Source organism: Fundulus heteroclitus, chromosome 8, assembly GCF_011125445.2.
Source record: "Fundulus heteroclitus isolate FHET01 chromosome 8, MU-UCD_Fhet_4.1, whole genome shotgun sequence".
Classification (NCBI taxonomy): domain Eukaryota; kingdom Metazoa; phylum Chordata; class Actinopteri; order Cyprinodontiformes; family Fundulidae; genus Fundulus; species Fundulus heteroclitus.
The window spans coordinates 19,916,080-19,939,602 of NC_046368.1; the positions used below are offsets into that span (position 1 = coordinate 19,916,080).

Sequence of the window (23,523 nt, forward strand, 5' to 3'; positions counted from 1 at the left end):
CAAAAAAAAAAGAAGCAGTCCTGTAAATATTTTATTCATGGTTGAAGACACTACTTCGTAGTCTGCACTGTGGTTTTGACTGTTTGGATGGCATGGCGTAAGTTCAGATGGACATTTTGTAGCTTTTAATAATTGCAGTTAAAGTGCGGCACACTTGGCCAGTAGCGCACAGTGCCAGTCAGAGGTTTGCACACTCATCCCTGACCAAGCATGTCGTGTTCACTTTGGGCTTTTGTCGATGGATGTGAACTGATCTTGTTGACACCTTCAATGAATCTTAAAAAGAAGAATGTTGTGCACAAAGTTTGTCGTTTTTTTTTTTTTTTTTTTTTTTTAGTGTTTTTAGTGGATTCTCTCAAAAATATACACACATGGTAAAATATAAGCATACACTACCACTGTTATGTGGTCAAAAGTCTCTTTAAAAATTGCAACCCTCGCACCTGCTTTTTGTAGCCATCAACACGTTTGGGTCCTGGCTCGGTGTTTTGGCAGAGTCCATACAGACTGGTTGATTTTTCTGGCCTGGACCTGGTTTTTTAAATTTCATGGTAGTTTGCGATTGGGGCTTTGATGTTAGCCGGCTTTATTTCTTCTAAAAGTATCACTCCCCTCGCATAATGCTGCCACCTCCATGCCTGATAGATGATACACGGTTCCGGAGTTTGAACCCCTCGTTTTGGCTCCTACAAACGTTCGACTTGTCCTTGCTGAAAATAAAGTGTAACCAACAAACAAGTCTATGTATTAAACAGTTTAACCGGTACTTCCTGAAAGTTTATGGTAAAAAAAAAAAGTATGTTTATATAAACTCTAAAACAAATAAAATTAGAATATCTCACTGCTGCAACTCTCTTCCCTTCTATGTGGAGAAAAAAAACACTTAGTCGCACACTAAACATATTACCGACATATAACGGACGTGTCTGAGCCATTAATTGTGACAATACCAAAAAGTGCTGACCTCTGCGATTTGGAAATTGCAGGGTTTTTTAAATTGTGATTATATTGCAAATGCAATTAATTGCCCAGCCCTTATTCTAACCAATTTGGGTCAGATTGTTGAAATTTAGACTAAATATGGGTCTTCCAACAGGACAATTATCAGGAAGACAGCTGACTCTGGAATAGATGAAACAGGTTAACATTAAGCTGCCAGAATGGCCTTCCTATCATGCTTCTCAGTTTTTTGTTTTCACATTGAAATCATTCAGTTGTGATCTAAATTCTTCAGTAGGCCACCCCCAGGTCCCCACCCCCTTTTTATCCCTGTTACCAACTTGTTTTGGTGCTGTCTCTTTAAATCTAAACGAGGCACGTCACACCCCGCCCCCTCTAAATCACAGAGCGTTCCACTCCACCCAGATCAGCCATTTTTGTGGTATGCTGGGGGACAGTGAAACATTTTGACTTTTCCACTTGTAGCTTCAGCTTGGAATACAAAATCACTCTGTGAAATAAAAATGCTGGATTCACAAAATCCGTAAGCCAGAAATCCATGACCTTGATGAGTTGCTCCGCAGCAAATAAAGTCACATAACTCATAAAAATGTAATAGAAAACAGGGCAAACTGAGAAATAAGAATATAAGATATCTGCAGCACATGGAGAGACTACTTTTAGGTTTTCTGCATTCCTAGAGACTCCCAAGTACACAACAAAATGTATTTAAGGCCTGAAAACTGGATTTTGCATGACGTGTCCCTTTTTAAGACAAAGCTACAGAAAGTTAACCTGACTCTCGGCAGAGCTCCACACCACTCTGCGAAACGAAATCCAGCTGCCGAGAGTCAGGTTAGCAGAAAGTCTCTGATTATAGTAAATCTTGCAAAATGACATTTATCCATAGCCACTTTAAAACGAGTGGATTTTGCTTAAAAACTCTGCAGAGCTGTTAGAGCCAGAATAATGCCCACGGCGTGTTGGTGGCTACAGCTAGACAGTCCATGTCCAACTTCCTACGGAGCATTTTACTATTGGTGCTTTTTTATGGATGTATTGAAGCTTCTATGTATAGTACTTTTGACGTACCAAAAGTTGTGTATGCAGTTGTTTGCTGGGTTAGGCACTGGATGATTGTTCCACCTCTAAAAATGCATTAATGGCCCAAAGTCGATACAGGATTCATGCCCATAATGAGCGTCTACATCTGACTGGCACTGTCAGAAGTTTAAGGTTAAGAACTACAAATGTTTGTACAGAATACTGAGTCTGAGGAGAAAATGTACCTTTTCACTTTAAGAGACATGTAGCAAATGCTCGTTGGAAATTCTAATTTAAAGTCCGGTTGAATGAGATGCTGGTTGTAAAGGATGATTGGATATAAATTAGACGCCCTGTTAGAACGGATTCTCCGTCTAGCCTGCAGCACAAGTTTAAAAGTGACAGCTGGATGGTTTGCAACACAGCTGCTTTTTACTGTGAAGAACTCTGATTGAAGAAAGAATTATGTCCGCCCCCGATGACATTAACGGCCCATCTGCACGATCTGACGATGGGTCCATGTGTACGATGACGTGTGTATGTAACCAAACTCAAACCAAATGTCCGCACAGTGTGCCTGGTCAGACGAGGCCGAACACGCTTACTTCTTTTCCGCCAGAGGTTATACCCCCATTTTAAACCTGCTGCTGGTCATTGCAGGGAATCTGGAATGTGTGCATGGAGGGGTTAAAAGACAGGAGGGTACTCTGCGGAGCTCACGTCGCCCCCCCTTCAGCGGGGAATGACGGGCTTTAGCCCAGCTGACGGCGTCCCCTCATTCTGTGAATTTCCACACAAGAGGAGCAGATTATGGACTAAATTGATTTTGGATACTGAAACTTGCGCAAGATGTGATACTTGATGTTTCAAAGGAGCCTTGAAAAGATGCGACAGTATAAATAAAAATGCATTTCCTGTGAGTCTCGTGTTATTTCTGGGAGTACCGTTCTGGTCAAACGTGCGTTTACTGTGTGGACTGTTACCTCACGACTCAGTCAGACCTTAATGTGATCTGCTAAAGCATCGTGTAATTGGCCTGTTGCCTACTTTTACCTTTCAGGATGTCTGAGTCATAAAAAAGAAGGAGATCACCGTTTGTCCCAGTCTATCCAACATTTTAGTTGTTGCGGCTGCAGCAAAAACCCTAATTGGCTCATTATATTAAATCTTTAGTTTTTAATTAATTCTTGCCCTTTATACCATTTTTTTTTTGGTTCTGCTTCAAAAAATAATCAGCTCTGTCTGGATTTAATAGGAAACGCCCTCACTGGTCTACTTTGGCAACAGGCCACTTAGCTGTAAAGGGCAGAAACTCTAAGCATTGTTAAAATTTATGCCCTAGGAAGGATGCATCCATTACAGCTCATTTTGCTGTAACTTAGATTATAATTATACTTAGATTATAATTATACTTTAGCCATTTATAGACCTAGTATTGCTCTAATACTGACAGCGTATCATTCTTACAGTCCCAACTTTTGTCATGTTAGTTACTAAATCCTTATGTACTTTGTTTTTAATGGCAGAGATTTTATGTGTTCAGCTGTGTTTCTCTCCCAGATGAAGTCCCTAAAGGAGCTTCCATTACTTCTTTATTCTCCTTTAGCATAGAAAATACTCCTGGCTCAGTGCTTCTGCACTCTTTCTGTGTGTCTTCTCCAAACCCCAGCCAGTGGTCTCAGATGGCCGCTCACACCGAGCCTGGTTCCGGTTCTGCCGGAGGTTTCTTCCTGTAATAGGAGAGTTTTCCTTCCCCCTGGTGCTATATGCTTGTTCAGGAGGAGTGACTGGTGCAAAGTCGCTGACTCCATGCGATCTGCTGGGTTTCCTTAGAGAAAACTCTTACCAATTAAAATAATATGAACTTTATGGCATTTTTTTATAACCAGGGTCAGACTGTGAATCTCTATGATTGGATTGGATGAATAATATATTTCTGAACATAAATTGGATTACGTTTGTAAAATTGTAGTGAATAGGTACCATATAAATAAAAAGAATTTAACTGAACTGAACACCTGTACTGAACACTCACGCCAATAATTGTTTCCCTGAAGAAACAAGGGGAGAAACAGAAATAAACAGTGCAGCGGTAGCATTTGCTTTTTTGTCTACACTTCTGTCTTACTTTTACTTTTTGTCCCCTTTGTGAGAGTGGGACCTGGAACAACTTTGTTAGCGTGTCTGTTAGTGAAAAACATGCTACCTCCCTCGCCTCTGCATGGTTGCAGCCATGATACTGAAGTGTCGTAGGCGTTTGGACCGACAACCATCCCTTAGAATATAGGATAATCCCGACTGAAAGTTAAAGAGGAGTTGAAACTAAGACCATAAAATTAATTCTTTTTTTACATTCTTACTTGTAGGATTAAAGCAAGTAATAAGAAAATGCCCTCATTAAAGTTTTACAAGGTAACAGTAAATTTTTCTAATCAAAAATCTCGTTTTACCCACAGTAATCCATCCCAACACGTCTTTATCTTATTCCACGGGTATGTCTAAGCTTTTCTTCTAAAAGCTTTTGAAGTTGTTGCATTTTCCTTGAGATTTCAAAACAACATTCCTAAGTGGCTTCAAGAAGAACCCACCCAGCAAATAATTCAAAAAGTATTAAATATGCTAATCACGAATGCAGTGTATTGTTGTTGTTGTGACTGCTGACCCTGAGGAGGCAAAAATGATTTTAAAGGTTTCTTGGATGCTACGAATGATTCTGCGCTGCACTTCCAAGAATCCCAGAGTTTGGATACCTGTCTGTTAACGTCCTGAAGGCGACTTTGCAACCAGAGCTTTCTCCTTTGGTCTATGCTAACCTGACTTACAGTTCTGTACATCCTGTTTACGACTTCAGGCTCTGAAATGTGAGATTTCCAGTAAGTGAAGACAAAACTCGTTTTGCGGCAGAATTCTGCCAGATATGGAGATATAGTTGAAAGCAGTTATTTAGACATGTTAGACATAACCATATTTGTCACAGATCAGACTAAACATTTACCATTTAAGATCGTTTAGGTTTACGAAAAGTATATATTCTGTGCTAAATGCTAAAATAAAGACAAAGATTTCATTTTATCTTGAAATAAAAGTATTTTTATAAATTTCTTTAATATTATATTACGTCGTAAGGATGGATCAGCTGTTTCAGATATTCTTCCACAAGCAATATTTGAAAAACATTAAATAGTTTTTGGCTGCAGGCACTCTCAGGCCTTTTCTAATCCACAATTCCTTCATCTTCATGCTCTAATACTTAAACCTACCCTTAAGTTTGATCCGTAGCCCTAAACTCCGACCCCTACCCTGATCTCAATCACAAATTATATTGATAAGCTGTGAAAGCACAGCTGTTGTTTATTTTTGTTTTTTTGCCTATGTGCACTTGTAAACTGACAGAGAACCTGGTCAGGTTTTCCTCTACCTTGCACTTACTGGAAGTGATAATATTCAGGAACCTGAAAGGGGGTTCGGACCACGGATCACGGGGCCCTGAGGGGTCCTAAAAGTGTTAGGAGTCTGCAGCGGGATGCTATAGGAGATTTATTTTTACCCATTCCTCCTGTCAGAACTGAATCAGGTTGGCTTGCACACGCTTTTTGAGCTCTGGCCACAAATTTCCGATGGGACTAAGATCAGGCCTCTGCCATTTTCTAACTCATTTGGCTGTATGCTTAGGGTCATTATCCATTTGGAGGACCCGGTTGTGCCCAAGTTTGAACTTTCTGGTGGCTGTCTTGAGATGTTACCTTAATACTTAACATGATGTTCTTTTGTCGTGATGCCATCTAGTTTGTGAGGCGGACCAGCCCCTCCTACATTAAAAACACCCACACTGCATCAGCTGCTTTGTAAACTGTATCTTAGCTTGTCGTGTTGTTTTTGAAGCAATGGCTTCTTCCTCTCTGAGTGGCTTTTCAGCCGACGCCAGGACAGAACTAAAGAAACAGAAGTCTTTTTGGTAATTTTAACTTAATGAGACAGCACTTGAAGACTAGGTGTTTATTTCGCATTACCAATTCAGAATGAAAACTTTACTCGACAGCATCTATGATAGTTGTTTACTTTTCATATGAAAGACGAAAAAACAAGGTCAACCATGGTTCCAAGATCAAAGGTTTTCTTTATTTTCAATCACATACATATACTTTTTGTACATACACAGTTCCTTTAAAATGTTGTGTTTACAGTAACAGCTTTCAACATTTTTTTTTTTGTTTGTTCGCTTTTTTTTGTATCGTTTTTTTTATCGTTTGCATTAATTTTGACTTTTACTCGAAACGCTATAGTCTGAAGCTTTGAGATCAGCGTGAAACAGATACAGTTTCTCTTTTGTTTTCAACCTGACAATGTCAAAAAAAAAAAAAAGAGTGACTCGTTTAAAACAGCACGGAGCAAAAGAATCAAGAGGGAAGGAGTCGGAAAAGAACCGAAGAACAACGTCACCTGATTCAGATGAGCTAGACAGGGTTTCGTCGTTGTCGACTCTTCGCCTGACCCTCACAGTAGCTTGCCTCCCTGTTTTGAGTGCAATAAAAATGTTTATTGCGTTTGTTTGGAGTGTAATTATTTACAGTTGAACTCGTGAGAAAGAAAATCAAAAGTTTGGGGATCACTACTATAAGACGCGTCCTAACCTGTAACATGTAATCTTTTTTTTTTTCGGTATGCGCAATAGCATTATGGCTAAATGACAAGTCAATAATCCTCAGATTACAGATGGAAGGCTGAGAGACAAGAATTTATCTGATTTTGAACACGCAGAGAGATTACTTTGAGACATTTTATTTATTTTTTTTGCAAAAACTCTGAATCAGGATTGACAGTAAAGATTTTGAATCCAGTGGTTAATGTGACTGAACACCGATAAACACACAAACGACTTCCAAACACGCGACTGAGCTCTTCTTTAACATTCTTGAAAGAAATCGTACATAAGGATGGGATTACGTCTTACAATGATCTTGTTATTTGTTCGCTGGTCAGTTTCAAAGAAAATGACATGCGTGCTTGTGAAAAGCCTTTGTTTCTACATTCAGTGCTGGGGGGGGGGGAACCCAGCAGCTTGTGTGTCAGAACCCTCTTCTTCAGGAACATTAACCAGGATCAAAAGCACCTTTAATCACAGGAAAATTGTCAGAAGTTGATGTTGAATAAAAAGATCAAGGGTTCACATTCAAAAACAGGAGGGGGGGGGGGGGCTTTAAGACGTGTCAATATTTCTACTTGGTGACCAGGAACATGTCAAGATACGGAAAAAAGATAGTGGTTACATGGTTCAAAAATGCCCTGTAGAAAAACTGTCACAACTACTGTGTGTATTTTGTGGTAGAAAGGAGCCAACTCAAGCTGCGGACCTCCTTAGGTGAAAAATCATTTTGAACATTTTTTAAAACACAAAGCATTTCAAAGTCGCACCCTGTTTTTTTTTTTAAATATTGCCCTGACCTAGACCCTGAACAGAAAGCCAAGCTAGTCGTAGCTTATTCTGGAGACCCCAACCTCAGTCACCCTCTTCCTTCTGTGAAGGTCCTCTTAGGTTTCTCTGTGGTTCCTACTCTGTGCACCGGCTGCAGGAGTGTTAACAAAGTAGCCGTTTGAAGCCTGGGATTTTGTGTGTAATGAGAGAATTTAAATAAATGCATAATGTTAAATGTAGAAAATATGACCCTTCGGTGTTTAACTTGTACAATTTATTTCACAAATGATGGTTTAGTTCAGAACAGTACGGTTCAAATGAGGTTCTAGTTTAGAGAACGTGGACGTTTGTGTTTATAGGTCATGGCGCCTGCAGGGATACCTGTAATGTGGAAGATACGGCAAAGAAATTTAATCTTACAAAAATTGGATTTGTTTCTTTCTCCAATTCCTTCCTTCCTTCTTTATTTAATAATTATACTAATAGCAATAACTTTTGTCATTCACCGCTTAAAAACCGTACATCACCAAAGGGTAATTACCGCCATCTGATTCAGAAATGGCCCATTTCCAATCATCCAACCAATTCAGGCATAGCCGAAATCGCAATTTCACAATTTAATGTGCTCTTACTGCTTCTCGCTCTCTTTCTTTCTCTCTCTCCGCCACGACTTGTTCTGCTCTCTCCTTTCTCTCCTTTCAGTCTCGGCTCCTTTGCCCCTAGCATCAACGAGGCAGTCTGTCACAAGCTTCAAGCGACGAAATGCGGAGAACAAAATGCGGCCTTTTTCCCCCAAATGTTAATCTGTTTTATTCGTGATGGAGTAGTGGAAATAAATTAAATGTGTGACATGTCTATTGTTTTAAGTTGCTGCTTACCAGAGGTCAGTTAATTGTGCTTTTTTTAGACACAGCTCCTCTGAAACTCAGATGCCTATATTTACCTTTAAAGGGATTTTGTGGTGATGGTGATTTCGGACATATATTTGGGCATAGTAACGTTCTTTAAATGACAATTTTGCCCAAATAATAATAAGACACAGTTTCATGACTGAAATATTGAATATTCAATTATTGCAACAACAACAAAAAATACTTATGTGTGCGTGCACTTGAAGGTCTTGGGGTTAATATCAGATTAAGCTCAATTCCTGTTTAGTGTAAGGTAATAAAGACCAACATGTGCAAAAACTTGTGACGCAGAGAAGTATACATGATGCTGCAGAGCTCAAAAGTAAGTGGAGACTAAACGGGGCCTTCCAGAAATCCTTTAACCAAACTGCGGTTTTGGGACTTTTTGGCTATTTTCTGCAGCTGCAGTCCATCACTCCATATTCAGATTCCTCCCACTGGTATAAATAAATAAATAGATGAGCCGTCCAACTTAGAAAACATGCAGTCAGCAAAAATGGCGGACGCGCCCCATCCAGCTGCCTCCTTAAAACGTGCGATCGTGTAGCGTGTGGTGACAATAAGACCAAAGTTTGTTTGACTGGTAAGTCACAGCTCCAAAGTTAACACTCCTCACCTGCTCCTAAAACCCTCCGCTGTTTCACTTTTGTTTCAATACATAGCGTTTAAGGAGTCCAGTAATTGGAAATGGTCGCTCTGTGGTTGCACCACAACGAAGCAGATCCACCTCTTTTAACGCCGAGGGGTTACAGAATGGCATGCAGAGCTGTGGGCCAGCCCGTGTGTTGGTGTGTGTGGGGGGGGGGGGGGGCCGATTATAGAAGCGCAAGAAGATTGCTCCCAAATCATTACTGAGAACACTGACGATTTCAGGCCTGATTTCACCTGCACACAGGTGTGGCTGTGACCAGACCCCGCCTACTGATGTCTGCAGCGGAGTAAGTTTACATTGTACACAAATAAAAATCCCTGTACAGGCTGTTTTTGTTTTCTTCTTCTTCTTCTTTTTCTTTTTCTTTCTGGCATACAGTGAGATTTGCGCTGTTTTAATCTAATCATGCACAACTACAGCGATAGGCAGAGGGCAACCGAGGAGGAGAGCGCCGATGTGGCAAGGTGCGCGCTAGTCAGAGGGGGAAAAAAAAAAAAACATACACAAATGAAACAAACTCCCAGTGTACTGGCCTTCAGTCCCAATCTGTCTGCCCTTCAGCTGTACAGAATTACAGTATTTACAAGTAGCTGTGGGGGAGGGAATCTGCACATTCCCCGAAGAGGTACAAAACTCAAGGTGGGTGGATGGGAGTGGACTGGGGGGCTAAGCGTTGAATGCAGGAAATAAAGTCAAACTTTTTTTTTTTTTGTTAGCTAAAGCGATGAAGACAACGGCGGCCCACCTTGCCACAATGATCGGCCACAGATGCTTGTGGAAGTAATCGGGAGCAACCAGCAGAAATGCACTTTACAGGAGGAGGTACAGGTATTTTGTTTGGATGCCATTTACAAGGCGCATGTGTGTGTGTGTGTGTGTGTGTGTGTGTGTGTTTGTTTGTTGGGGGGGGGGTATATAAGCAAAGCAACTAGAGGATCGGTAACATATCTCAGCTCATACTTCAGTTTAATACCACTGCTGCTTTTTGAATGACAATGCACAGGCTTTGAGTATCATCCTGTCGGACGGTTTCCATAGCTTTTGTTTTTGTTCAGAATATGTTCGTTTTGATCTTTAGCTATTTTTATGTTTGCTTTATTTATTTATTAATTTCTTCTTTTTTTCCCTTTTTTTTTTTTTTTTTACACTGTTGAAATTTTCGTCGGCCATATCCGTTGGGGTTCTTCACCTTCGGAAGAACATGGGGTTGCGCAGGCAGGCGGATAGTCACCTGCAGCACCCCAGGGGTCCCGCGGAGGTCTCCAGGCTGCTGTCGGTGTCTGAAGCCAGGGTCTGGTCTGTGGACATGGAGGAGATGTCGTTGATGGAGGAGGAGGGAGGGAGGCTCTCGCTGCTGTTCACGGCTGCACCTGTGCTACGGGAATCAACAGCAGCAGGAGGGTTAAAACGTCAAAGAGTGCCGACAGGGGGGGGCAAATAAATGCAAACAGCCAGAAGATGTAGTTTGCAAGCACAGACAGACGGCACATGGGGCGGTGAATGCTGAGTATGGCTGAGCTACATTGTCTGGACAGAGATGACGATGTTGTTAACGACTGCTAAGGAGGTAGAGTCACAGCTACAGCGCTGATCAGAAGTTTGCATGCAGCCGTTGGGGGCAAGAATGTCTCACTTGGCCAAAGGCTGTTAAAAAATCCATTCTTCTCTGTTTTTGTGCCAAAAAAACAGGCAATTTTGACAGGATTTCTAACAAGAACAACAACAAGGTGCACAAGGTGTGGATTTCATTCTGACTTTGGACACAAAGCCAGAATTATACATTTAATTCCGCATCATGCGTCCACATATTAAGAGGTTTTGAATGGATTTGGATTTGAGCAAAACCCCCGTTACATGGGGGAAAAAATGTGCACCCGATTGCTGTTTTTTAAAGATTATTGTTAGCCTGGGTGCCATTCCGAATTTAGTCCCGCCCACAACGTTTTAGGTCGGGAAGTTCAAATTCTGACTAGAATTGAGTATGACCACGTCAGGCTAGATTATTGTAGCACGGTTCAAACAAATCATCCAATTCCCCAAAATATTATGACATTCTTGTCGATGATGATTGTTTCCCAAATGTCTGACCAGAAGTGTGCAGTGAGCGTGGGATGAAACAGGAGTGATTAAGATTTGGGTTCTGTGGGTTCTGAGTGAAAAGCCATTGAAGGCAGGAGCTGTTGTGGCCGTTGACATGATAGCTATAAGCTCTTCGATCGTTCTCCATTTACATTCTATGATTTTTTTCTTCTTAAAAACCCTCTGCCGTGCCGGCGTAAGTCATGTTAGTCCGTTTAATCAGTTTTCCGATTTTCTTTTTTTATGGATGCTTTCTGAAGTCAGAATCAATCAGCAGTAAAACTACAGGAGACCTCATCAGAGGACTCTATGTCTGACCTGCTAGCCCATGGTTTCCCCATTAACAGAGATTTAGTGGTGAATTTAAGAAGATCCCAGAGTGCCTAATTTGCAGAAATGGGAATTGGCTTCCTGCAGAAACAAGAGAATCATGCTGCAGCATTGGCAGTTCTGTTAGTAATGATGATATAAATCATTTCATTTTCGTCAATGACCGTTATATGGAACCAGTGGGCGTTTCCTTTTAGCACGCCACCATTCTGTGTGCTTTAGGAGGTCGTTTTTGTCCCGGATGTGTAGGATAATACGTCGTACAACATAGCACGCCTGCTGCAAGGCTGAGTTTGAACTCTTTCTTTAGGGGGTTTTAGTTTTTGAAAAGAGTCATGAAAACTTGTAAGAGACAATTATATGGATATTTAAATGGTAAGAGTCTATTTTTTGTGCAGCAGTTTTTTGAGGAATGCCACTGAGCCTAAGATCATTGTACTTTAGATCCAGAAAATCTAACAAACATGCAAAGTATGTATCCAGATAAATTACATTCTGCTTCTTATTGTTTTTTTTAAAGCAGCTAGGTCTTTTCAAAACAAATTTTTCTGACATAAAAACTGCTTTTGGACCTGTGCCATCTAAAACTGACATGCTTAGCATAGGTTCACCATCTGGAAACTGTCTGTCTCTTTAAACAGAATTTTTTCTGTTCTATTCTGGAGGAATAAAAAGAAAAATCCAATTCAGCCACTTCCATATGTCGTAATAATTTGGATACGCATCAGATTTTTTTCAAAGCGTGCGCAGTCTGAACGGTCATGTCCCATTTTATCCGTCTTTCACGTGAGTCTCCTGTCTCTCTCTACACATCAACACACAGCAGCAGCAGCAGCTAGCGCTCCATAAGAGACCGTTGCTAATAGCTGTGCTGCTTTCTTCTTAACTTCGCCTTGCTATGATGTGGTATTAATATTGTCGGCTCTCATTGCTCAACAGCTTTATAATAAAAACAAGGAGAGATGCCAGCTGGTATCTGCATTTTTGTTTTTGTTTTCAAGTTTTTTTTTAACAAAACTTTATTGAACACAAGTAAATTCACCGTTACTTCTGCAAACAGTGCGCTGCTCTGTTAGCAGAAGTAATGTGCGTGTGTCGTGATTGCGCAATCACTGCACGCCTGGATAGCACAACGTAGGCTGTTGTTGTTGATGGCGAAGTTGTCGGGAGAAAGAGAGAAGAACTCAAGGCATTGCCCACCAAGGTAACAATGCTGGTCAGAACTGGAACTGAAATCACAATGTCTACATGAATGCTTATTTTAAAATAATGTCCTTTATTAAGTTTGTCACCAGTGGTCATTCACTACTGTTGGAAACAGCCAGACTGGGAGTGCTTTTAAACCCCTGAGCAGGGGCTGGTGGGTTATGTGTCCACGTACAGTAAATTTGTCTAAGTAATTTATTCTGATTTCCTCCTCCTCACTGGACAAATGACCATGTAAACATTCTTAAACTTGATGTTCTTAAACTAGTATTACTTGTTTTTTTCCATTACAAATTCCTTGATTTCAAATATGGACATTTAAACTATTGTGAGCTACAATTTTATGATATGTAAAACTTCTAATAAACACCCTTTAAACAGGGTCCTATAATGTGTGGGTGCCAAACCAGTACTTTGACCAAAATTAAAACACTGTTGTTCAATTAGTGGACGGGCAGGATTTAAAAACAAAGAATGCTGAAAACATCGAGGCGGAAGGGGATACAAATATGATTTGTATTTATGTCAGAACGTTTGAACCAAAAATTGGTTCACACTATAACGAATAATTGTGAGCGTCTGACTGAGGCGCCATGTGTGCTCTCGGCTCCTCCGCCTTCCTGCTGCAGCGAAACACTGGTGTCTGCAGCTCCTGCACTGCGTCTGACACGCTCAGCATCAGACACTACATAGCGGCCAATCTGCTTGATTACAATAAGACGCGGGCGCAGACAAGGATGGATGTTGTTGACTAGTGGAGGGGGGAAAAAAATGATAATAAGGTGCAGAGCAAAGATAAAAGGATGACAAAATGCTGTCGCTCTTAATGCAACAAAGTAAGAAAGGTAGAAGAGTTTAACTGTTGTTTAAATTTCCAGCCACTAATGATTGATAGAGACGTTATATGCCTTTTGTACAGTTTTATAGAAAATCATTATATTTTAGCTGCAAATTTGTTTTTGTTTTTTTTTTAGCTACCTTTACTCATCAGCAAATGCTGCTGTCCCCGTTATTAAGCTGCTTCCTTCACTGAGTTTTTAAAGGATGGTTGCTGGTTTGCTTATGCCCGAACATGACTCTTTACTGCCACTCTGTGGTGGAAAATGTGGACTGCACATAAAGAACTCTGGAGAGGTGTATAATGTCAAATGAAAACTAACATTTCCGAGGAAACCATAGAACCCAAACCTTAACTAACGACACATCATAGACACAAATACAGACATTCGCTTCTTTTTAATCATTGTTATCATTATTTCTCTTTGGCTATCCAATATTTTCTGTACCAGAAAACAGGTTAAGCAGTAGCTTCTCCTCAAAGTCTCCATTTATCATATACACCAAGAAAAAAAAAACACCCATTATATTAAACAACACTTGATCCGAAATGCAAGAGACAGAGACACATGGTCAACAACACAATGGGAATCTCTATTCACAAGGGAAAACTCCATTAAGGTTGTAGTAAATTCACTTACAGAGCGATTAGGCTTATGCACTGAGAGTACCTGAAGGTGAAGGCTGTCCCTTCACAACGCCATTCTTCGTTCTTTCCTCAAAATTCATCACCTCTTTATAGATTAGTTCTGGCAAAGTGCAGTTGGAGGAGAAAGGTCAGTAAGTAAACCACACGCATTGCCAAAACGTTACTATTTTATTATCTGTGTGAGTTGCTGCATAAACAGTTTGAGACTGCAAAAGAAAAGCATAGACATTTTTTTTTTTTGGTACACTGTTAAACCGTCTATTACCTAATTTAAACACAGACTTTAGAGCAAGCTCATACAATGTTAACATTTAGCTTTGGGTGTTGTCCAAAAAAAAAAAAAGGTCCTCTTACCTTTCCACTCATCTATAGAGTGTTCTCGTTCATCCAGCTGCTTGTCATAAATCTGAGGCGGCGGCTAAAGTAGGGAGCACAGAGCAGAGGAAGCTTTTCAGCCAAACACAAATGCATCACATGGAAAAAGTAAGACTGGGTGCCGACTGATCAAACACAAGAAGTCAGGACTGGGTTTCAGCAATCCTCACACAAACACACACACACACACACACATACACACACCGCCTACTCACCGCCTCCACCTCAGCTGGATCGTACCACACGTTGATGTAGGGGTGCTGTAAGGCCTCGTCCACCGATATCCGCTTGGCAGGGTCGATGATCAGCATCTTAGACAGCAGGTCTCTGGCCTGGCTTGCTGAGGTGGGAAAAACACAAAAAGCAACCCGGCTGACTTCACGCGGAACAGAGAGAGCATCACGCGGCATTTCATATGTGAGAAGGAAATGTGAGATAAATAAACCAGGAGGACAAAAAGGGAGACATAATTAAAAACAGAAGGCTACTGGAAGCAATTTTCGTCTTGCAGAAACCCGTCATCTGCTGGACGATAACGACGAGCGCTCCAGCTTCGGAAAAGCGGACGTTAAATTAACTTCAGAATGAGAAATTAAACGATACAGCAAAACATTGCACACACCAACAACTTTGACTAAGTGAAGAATAAGGTAAATGATCACAGTTTTTAAAGAACTGAATGGTAAAAGCAAGGCCAAGAGTCTGCTGACTACTTGTTCTTATTTATTTGTTACGCAAAAATTACTTTGGAAGAATTAATCATTGATTAGTATTATAAATTTATTTTAGATGCACTTTATCCTACAAAATAAAGTCCATCTAATATGTTCCCTATTTAGTTGGTTCACTCTCTCAGTTTAAGGTGGACCCAGGGTTTCTATGTTGATATTTCTCAGGAAATCCTTAAAAACCTGAAATTATGCAAGTGTCTAAAATGGTCTCTCAAGAGAAATTGTTGGGAGAAGAAGGTTGAACAGAGCAAATTCAAAACCAACCTTTCATTAAAAATATATTCAAAATCATCACGGTTTTTAAAGAAAAAAAAAGATCTCCAATGCAAAAGGATTCTTTGTGTTTGGTTGGATGCCCTGGTGTATTTTTGTATGAAGTTTTATGATATGGGATCCAGTCTATAATTCTAAACTTAAAAATTAGGAAATAACAGTGAACATCGAGGAAGTCTCCATCCTCTTGAACCGATCTGTCACTTTCAACCGCTCTACAGAGGCTATGGAGTAAAGAAACTTCAGGTAGAAATCAGGAAATTAAAGGAGGAGAATTGATTTTTTAAATAGTTTTCTGCGTTGTGATTTAACTGTGATAAAAAAAAAAATAGCTAATCCATGAAGCTAGGTAGGTACTCCTAGATGCATTTCCTCTATTCCTCAACTCTCAGGCTGTGGCGTCTCTGCATTTGGGGCCAGTGGGGCTTGGCCCCACCAGATGTCGCTGTGGAGCTCTATGTTCGCAATAATCTGTGGGATATGATCGTTCTTTAAAGAGTAATATTGTAAAAAAAAAAAAATAAAAAATAAAAAAGACAGATTCCCTTACCAATAAAATTCTGTAAGAAACATTTGTGTCTACATAACTAAGTCTGCCAAAAACACTGACATGCACAGTAGGCTAAATCCTCTTGAGGCGCCTTAACATTGGGGCCGGCCTGCCAACCTTTGTTTAAATAATGGACATCTGAAATTGCAGTGCACATGCCCAACATGCTCTCAGTAGACAGTCGTGTGGCAAAAATACTACGGCCCCAAGCTGGGACCGTCAAATCAAAATACTGGAAATGCACAGGTTATGTTTATTTTCTGCCGGATAGTGTGCGACCATCTAGTGTTGGTTGTCCTTGCTAGCTCATTAAGGGATTAATGTGAATCTTTTCTGTTCAATATATGAACAATGTGTGTGAGTCTTTATTTGTAATTTTATGTATAAAAATGAAATTACATTTATCTTATATAAAATGGCATTTTTAGTGTGTTGGTTTATGCTAATTTATCTGTTTAATTTAAAATTGATCAAAGTCAGGTTGTATGCATCACAAAAAATGAGTTGCTGCTAATAGGTGTTGAGTTTTTGTGCGCAAATCAAAGCCAAAGTGATTTCCTCTCATCTCCGACCTGCTCTCACACTTTCCAAACGTGCTTCTCCGGGTGCATTTCCTTTAACATTGCCGCCTCAGAAGTCCGCAACCCGAGCACAAAACTGGTTGAGGGGAATTTAACAACTCTGGAGCTTTGATGTAGAAACACAAACAGAAAAGTTTGTTGTGTCTTGTAAAATGAATGTTCTGCTTCCTCCCTTTCTCGGCTGGGAAAACGTAGGCGTCTTTGTAATAAAAAGTTTCAATTGTGCTTTCTTTTTGGCAGGTGTTCTGTTTAATTTTTGAATGTGCAGGGTGGGGGGATGTGAATTATTTCACATGACATTCTTGGTTTTTGTTGTTCAGCGAAATAACTCAATTATTATTATTATTATTCAAAACAAACTTGAAAAGTTCTACTTAAAATAAGTTAAATAAATAAAATAAATCTGTTGAGGTGCAATGCTTGTAATTGGGTCATTTTGCATTGCCGTTCTGCCCGTACAAGACAAAGGGTTTCAATATTTTCCTGTTGGAATGTGATCCGTTTTGTTTGAACTACCTGGAGTTTCAAGGTAATTTCCTAAAAATCCCCAACAATTTGGACTATTTCCAAAGTTTATCTGGAAATTTAAGACAAAGAAAAAAAATATATATACGGGAAAAAACATGAACAGTTATAAAAAAAAAAAAAAAAAATGCATTACTGCTCTTGTTAACCATACCATCAGGAATAAATCAAGAGCTGGCAAATATACATCATCTACGGCGTTGATGCTTTTATGATCCCGCATGATCACTCACCACATAATTATTTCAAAATAAATCAATGAGGGAAATGATAATAAAGTCAGTTTCATCCCGCCGCAATCGAACATTGCTTCTCACCTTTGAGTTTGTTGTGCTCAGAGTCAGCGGGGAAAAGGCAGTCGGGGAAGAGTTTGGGGAAGGTCAGGCCAGCGTACTTTGGCCGGTTCTCCACGTAGTTCCTCACTGTGGGCTGCAGCTTCTTCATGAACTCCGGAGAAGGCGTGCCCAGCTGCTCTATCACCTTGTTCCACTGGTCAATGTCTGGCGTGGCGGGTCAAGGTTAAAGGAAACACACCTGGAATACGTAGCATCATATCATCTTAGGTGCTTCCAAGTCCAATAATGTCAGAGGAGGATGGTAAGGAGATATTATATTAAAAAAAAACACCTTTGTGAAGGAAATGTAGTGGCTTATATTTGTAAAAAAATAAGACTTTTATAGACACAAACCAAGGGAAGAGATTTTCTGATGAAAATCACAACTGTTGCATTTTACCAACAAATACATTGCGTCTTTCCCCGAGTCTTGCTGCATACAGTTCTCCAAGCTTTTTAAGGCTATCCACTGAGTAGGGCCGTGGAACTCACCTTAGATTCCTATTACTTTACTCGGCTGGAAGGCCTCGCGGTCATACCTCTTCACTGTCACCATTGCACATTGACTAAGATCCTGCACAGTCCCTTTTGCAGTCGCTTACAGCTTTTACCCTCAGTCCTTTTTAAAAGAGGTTGGTTTCAGTCAAACAGCCTGAGGGGCTTTTCCCTCGGTGTGTCACGTCTGCAGTGTCAAACACGCTTGCAGGTTTCAGCGGGATGTTGCAGAGGGTGGAAGGATACGGTCAGTCCCAGGGAACAGCACTGTCCCTCTTATCACCTCTCCAAAGATGCAGCCCACTGACCACATGTCCACTGGTGTCACACACACAAACACACACGTTGTCACATTCCTGACTGCTGACATTGCTGTTTCCAGTAACCACTGAAGTTGGTAACTGTATTTTTATTCGTTCAGCTAGAAAAGTTCCCAGTTTTCAGTTAAAAAAAAAGAAAAGAAAAAAAAGATAATTACAGGGGTAGAGCTGTCAGCAACAGTGCGAGTGATGATCGGTGGGCTACGTCTGATGATGGCGCTGCTACAGGCTCATTGACCTTTCCAGGCTGTGTTAAAATCACCCTGTCTTCCCTAGAGAAATTATCCCTAAATAAAAAAATATATTGAATTGCAAACAGGGAGCCGAGCATAACATCAACGGATGATCATCTATATGGCTGTAATATAAAGGCATTAAACTTTAAATACCTCTGCTATGAAACAATCCGACATAAGCTATGACCTTCAGATTGTAGGGCGCCAACCTTGTGGCCCAGAGTCCTGTGACCTGTCTGAGTGGACATATTGCTGCACTCCATCATCATTTATCAAAAAGTATGAAAGGAAGACTTCAATGGGGTCAATATTTTAGGCCAAAAGTGTAAAACACGGGTTACCAATCCACCATTTCCTGATGAGCTGAAGATTAGCAGAATTTTGTCGAGGCACACATTGATTTGCAGTAAAAGAAAAAGCGACGGAGGCTTGGGTAAAAGATGACAGTAATCTCAGTAACAGTTCAGACAGCAGGCGGGAAAAGTTGCTGAGCTCATTGCAGCATTTCCTAACCCTCCAGCCAGTTAATCTTCCAGGGGCTGCACGTGCAGGGCTGCAGGAGGAGCAATCCCCACAAAAAACCTGCCGTCTGATTGCTCCCTATGGCCCTGAAACTACTTTAAGTCACCATTTTAAATAGTAAAGGTGGTCTTTTTTTTTCTGTTGTCAAAATATCAGTCAAAAATACAAAAACAAAGCTATGCCTGAAGCGTTTCATTTCAACATGCTTAGCACATCCAACCAAATGTGAAGTCCTGTGAGGACGTCTTGACTGACTGGCTTTAATATCAAACCTAGTGCTGGACAAACAGGAAGACTGCAGTACAACAAGAAACATGACGCTCATCGATTAAAAACAATCCCAAGTGTCCTGCAACCGTACACGGTACATATGGTGTATGTTAATCTTCTTAAAGCCATAGTAAATCAGATAGCTTTCTAAATGTTAGGAGCATATGTTTTAGATGAAGGCAAAGAGGAAGTTATTGGTCTCGGGCTCCAAGAAAGTGATGAACCATTTATGACAAACTATGTTTCAAATGCAAAGTTCTTAAAGTCCATCTGCACAGACGAAAATGAGTTGTGCACTGTCGTTTGGGCAGCATGCTGCACGTGGAAGCAACTTAACGTCACTACTATTGTTTTTCATATTAAAGTAGCCATTATAAAAAGGGAGATTTTCTTTGTTTGTTGTAATTTGCTGTGATTCCTTTCACCCAAGTGAGTAAAATACTGAACAATAATACCCATACACCAAATTGAGATAGCTCCAAGTTTAACTCCTTCCAGCCAGTAGGCAGCACCGGTCTGGTTAGCATTAGCATAATGGTTAGCATTAGCATAATGGTTAGCATTAGCAAACATTTAACATTACAACACAGCACTGTTATTTTTTTCTACACTTTTGCAGGTGATATTTTATAGTGCCATGTGAAAACATACATCCTCTATCCTGGTGAATGAAGTGCAAATAAAATTCTGTGTCTGTCTCTGTACTTTTATGCCAGCTGCTTCCATGTTGTTTAGCAAAGTCCCCCTCTATGTCTTTCCCAAACATCAGTCAGGTGCAAACTGGACAGTTAGGTTGTCATTGTAGCTCAGGCACCACAGCCTATTCAAGCTTTACGTTTTCTATTTCACACAAAGAACACATTTAAACATTCAGGCACAAGCAGAGAAATGTGTTTTTGCCAGGAAAGGTCTAAATAAAGGTCAACACATAAGCCGGAAGTGCTACTAGAAGAAATATTGAGACTACGATCTACGTAGAAAAGGGTTGTCATGTCAGTCAGTGGTTTAGTTCACCTCTGTAACACACAGCGAACGTTAGGTCTGCTAGAAATCAGGAGATAATCCCAAAAACAATAAAAAACCCAATCTACCTGATATTTTGAGATAAAGTGTAAGTGACTTTTAAAATAATTCATAGCCCTTTGCACACGTCATGTGGCAGATCAACACAAATTCTTCAGATAATTCAAAGGTGGAATGAAAAGAATACATGTTTTTTAATTCGTTTAACAAGTAAAAGTGATAAACTGTGGCAGGCATTTGAATTCAGCCCCTATTCAGAGGCTGAACCTCTGTTGCAGATTTAGCAACTTTGTGGCTGCATTTAATGACTCTAGAAAAGAAAGAGAAAAAAAACACGACTAGCAGTGATTCTAACAGCAACTTTTTCTGGTGTTACTAGAATACCTGTATAAGCAGGTATTTCTTCTAACAAGCAGCAAGTGCTGCCCTGATTCTCGCCCTCATCCCAAACTTCTCACAAGTGGCTGGGTCCTTGGGCAGCAGGTCCTTTCCATGTTCTACCCGCATCAAGACTGCAAGTTAATTATGTGGATGATCCCCTTATAGTCAGGGAAGGAAGTATGTAAAAATGTCTTTGTCTAAAAATAAATCCTTGCACTTTGTATTGGCTCTTTTTGGATTGTTAATATTGATTGTACAAAAAATTATTCTTTAAATTCTTTAATTTTAACTTCTTGTATGGAATGATTATAATATTTTCAATATTCTTCAAAACAACTATAATCAAGCAGCCCTTCGCTGTAGACCCATCCATCCATCCATCCTTCCACCCATCCATCCATCCTTCCATCCATCCACCCATCCATCCTTCCATCCATCCACCCATCCATCCATCCTTCCTTCCATCCAATCCATCCATTCATCCATCCATCCATCCATCCATGTTATTTGGAGGTAGCAAAGTAAAGTAAAGGGGGCTGAATGCAAATGCAAATCACACTTGTCCGATTTTTATTTGTAAAAGCATTTTTTAACCATGTATCTTTTTCCTTCCACATAACATTAATGCAGTACTTTGTGTTTGTCTGTAGCATAAAGTTCTTATAAAATAATTTAAAGTTTGTGGTTATGTGGAAAAAATGGGAAAAGTTCAATAGGTGTAAATTGGTTTTGCTAGGCGCTGTCTCCATTTCAGCTGTGGACGTTCACTTTTCTAGCAATCCAATCTAAGTGTTTTAAAAACAGGTCGATTCATTATAAAGCCAAACGCGTAGTTTTCACAGCCAATTTTCAGGATAAATAAAACGACTTCATCGGGTCGCCACAGATCACCCAATCTGTCTCTCTATTAGCAAGGATACAGTCCCGGCCAGGGAAAAGGATTTTGTGGCGCACCATTTCTCCCATGATGCACCCCACGGACCAAATATCCACTGCACGCATAGAGGTGAAGGTGGCACGCAGAGGGAGTGAAAGGAAAGAGGGGGAAAGCAAAGGTTAGAGGAGTCTACAGTGAGCATCAGAGATTAGCAGATTATTCAATAGTTGAGAGGCAAGTTACAGATCAGATTCATATATAAGACAAAGAGCTGAAGGAATAACAGAGGAAATGAAATCAAAGCATTAGAAGGGCTGATTATCCAAGGGAAAGCCAAAGCCCACAGGCTGTCATTTTAAGTTAGAAGTCTGACTAATGAATCATAGGGAGGCTGGCATTCAGTCATGTGTCTTGATGTTCCCTGGGCTTTTAATCAATGACTCACAGCTCCAGCACTTCAGCTCTAGTGCAGCTCAGCCATAATCACGTCTTTGCCTTTTGTGAAGCCTGATGTCGATCACAGGATAAAAAACTGTTCTGCTGCGAGTGCTAGAGTCTGTTAGCGTTCCTTTATTCTGCAAACCCACTCAGTCATTAGCAAGTCTCACCATTCTCTTTGTATCCCATTCCCAGGATGACCTCCGGGGCTCGGTAGTATCGCGTCACCACGTACGGGGTCATCATGAAGCTGGTGCCTGCGGTTCTGGCCAGACCGAAGTCCAGGATCTTCAGGGTGCAGTCAGACTTCACCACTATATTGCTAGGTTTCAGATCCTGGGGAGGAAGAAAAAAGTTGTGCAAATATTTAATTCACTGAAGACTGTATTAGCTGGACGACCAACTGAGCTTCTATGCTTTTTTTTTTTTCCATTGGATACCACAATGGATCATTTAAACCTTCAAGTAAGTTTTTTTTTTTTTTTACATATCTGAATCAAACCACAATGCTGGCTATGTGGTGAAGCCTAAAACCCAAAGTGCTAATGTGGTGAGGACTACCATCACCAAAGGTCCAGTACAGCAGTGGGTTGCCATGGAGACTCTAGAAATAGGCTATTGAGCAGGACATTGCTGAACACATGGCTCATTCACAACACTAAATCGCACTGTTGTTGGAGTGTCCAGGGAAATGAGGCGCACCGGCCCTCTTAAGCGCTGTTTGAGCTCCTAACATAAGAAGGAAGATACTTATTCATCTGGACAAAACAAAAAACAGTTTTGTTTCTTTAGATATTCAAAAGATATTTCAAATTATAGATAGATAGTTACTGATTTTTGCAAAAAAAAATAAAAAATAAAAGTGTTGCGAAATGCACTCTTATCTAATCTGTTATTCTGTTTTCTTTTCATAAACTAGCAAAAATGTCAAATAAACATCTATACTGGATCATAACTGCAACTTTTAGTCAGCCCCAAACACTAAAATATATTGTGTTTTAATTTTAGCTTCAAAATTTTCCATGGTTTTTAAACAAAATATCTCATTTCTAGATCAAAGTTTCTTAAAATTACAACAAAAGATATTTGCCTCAATGTTAGTATTTAATTATGGATCTTCGGCTATGATATAAAATGATAACATATTTAAATTCTTTATTATTTTCTATGCTTTTGACTTGCTTGATTCATTAGTTATCTTGATTCTAGAGAACCTTCTAAAGATGGTTTGTTCAGAATCGATTTATAAACATGATTTAAATAGGCCTACCTGGTTTTTTTTCTTTACACAGAGTTGATTTAAAAATTTGTTGTATTTGTTTATTTTTGCTGTTATGATTTTTGAAGTGACAAAAAGAGATTGAAATACATAAATGCATCGTTAAGAATACTCATTTGCGTTCAAAACTATTGATTTTTATTTTAAACCTTGATGATATGCACATTTTAGCCTTTTGGATTTTAACTATACCCAAAACAAAACAAAATAATACTTCCTCACTGACCAAATATCTTGTCTACATTTCTAGTT

The 23,523-nt window shown here is 40.0% G+C and overlaps 1 protein-coding gene across 7 annotated transcripts in view; it reads right to left on the reverse strand.

The window, feature by feature from the left end:
- Positions 1–10,086: 10,086 nt before the first annotated feature.
- The window catches only part of mapk10 (mitogen-activated protein kinase 10), a 42,873-nt gene continuing 29,436 nt past the window's right edge, over positions 10,087–23,523 (reverse strand). For 3 of the 7 annotated variants that reach the window (XM_036140303.1, XM_036140305.1, XM_036140304.1), the window contains exons 7-13: positions 22,163–22,328; positions 21,598–21,669; positions 17,413–17,595; positions 14,651–14,775; positions 14,415–14,478; positions 14,083–14,160; positions 10,087–10,329 (exon numbers count right to left, since the gene is read on the reverse strand). In XM_036140303.1, the coding sequence (XP_035996196.1) occupies positions 10,187–10,329; positions 14,083–14,160; positions 14,415–14,478; positions 14,651–14,775; positions 17,413–17,595; positions 21,598–21,669; positions 22,163–22,328 (831 nt within the window). In that variant the 3' untranslated portion in view covers positions 10,087–10,186. Of the gene's footprint in view, positions 10,335–14,052; positions 14,161–14,414; positions 14,479–14,650; positions 14,776–17,412; positions 17,596–18,171; positions 18,244–21,597; positions 21,670–22,162; positions 22,329–23,523 lie in introns of all 7 variants that reach the window. The other 4 variants (XM_036140309.1, XM_036140308.1, XM_036140306.1 and 1 more) reach the window with 4 other exon arrangements.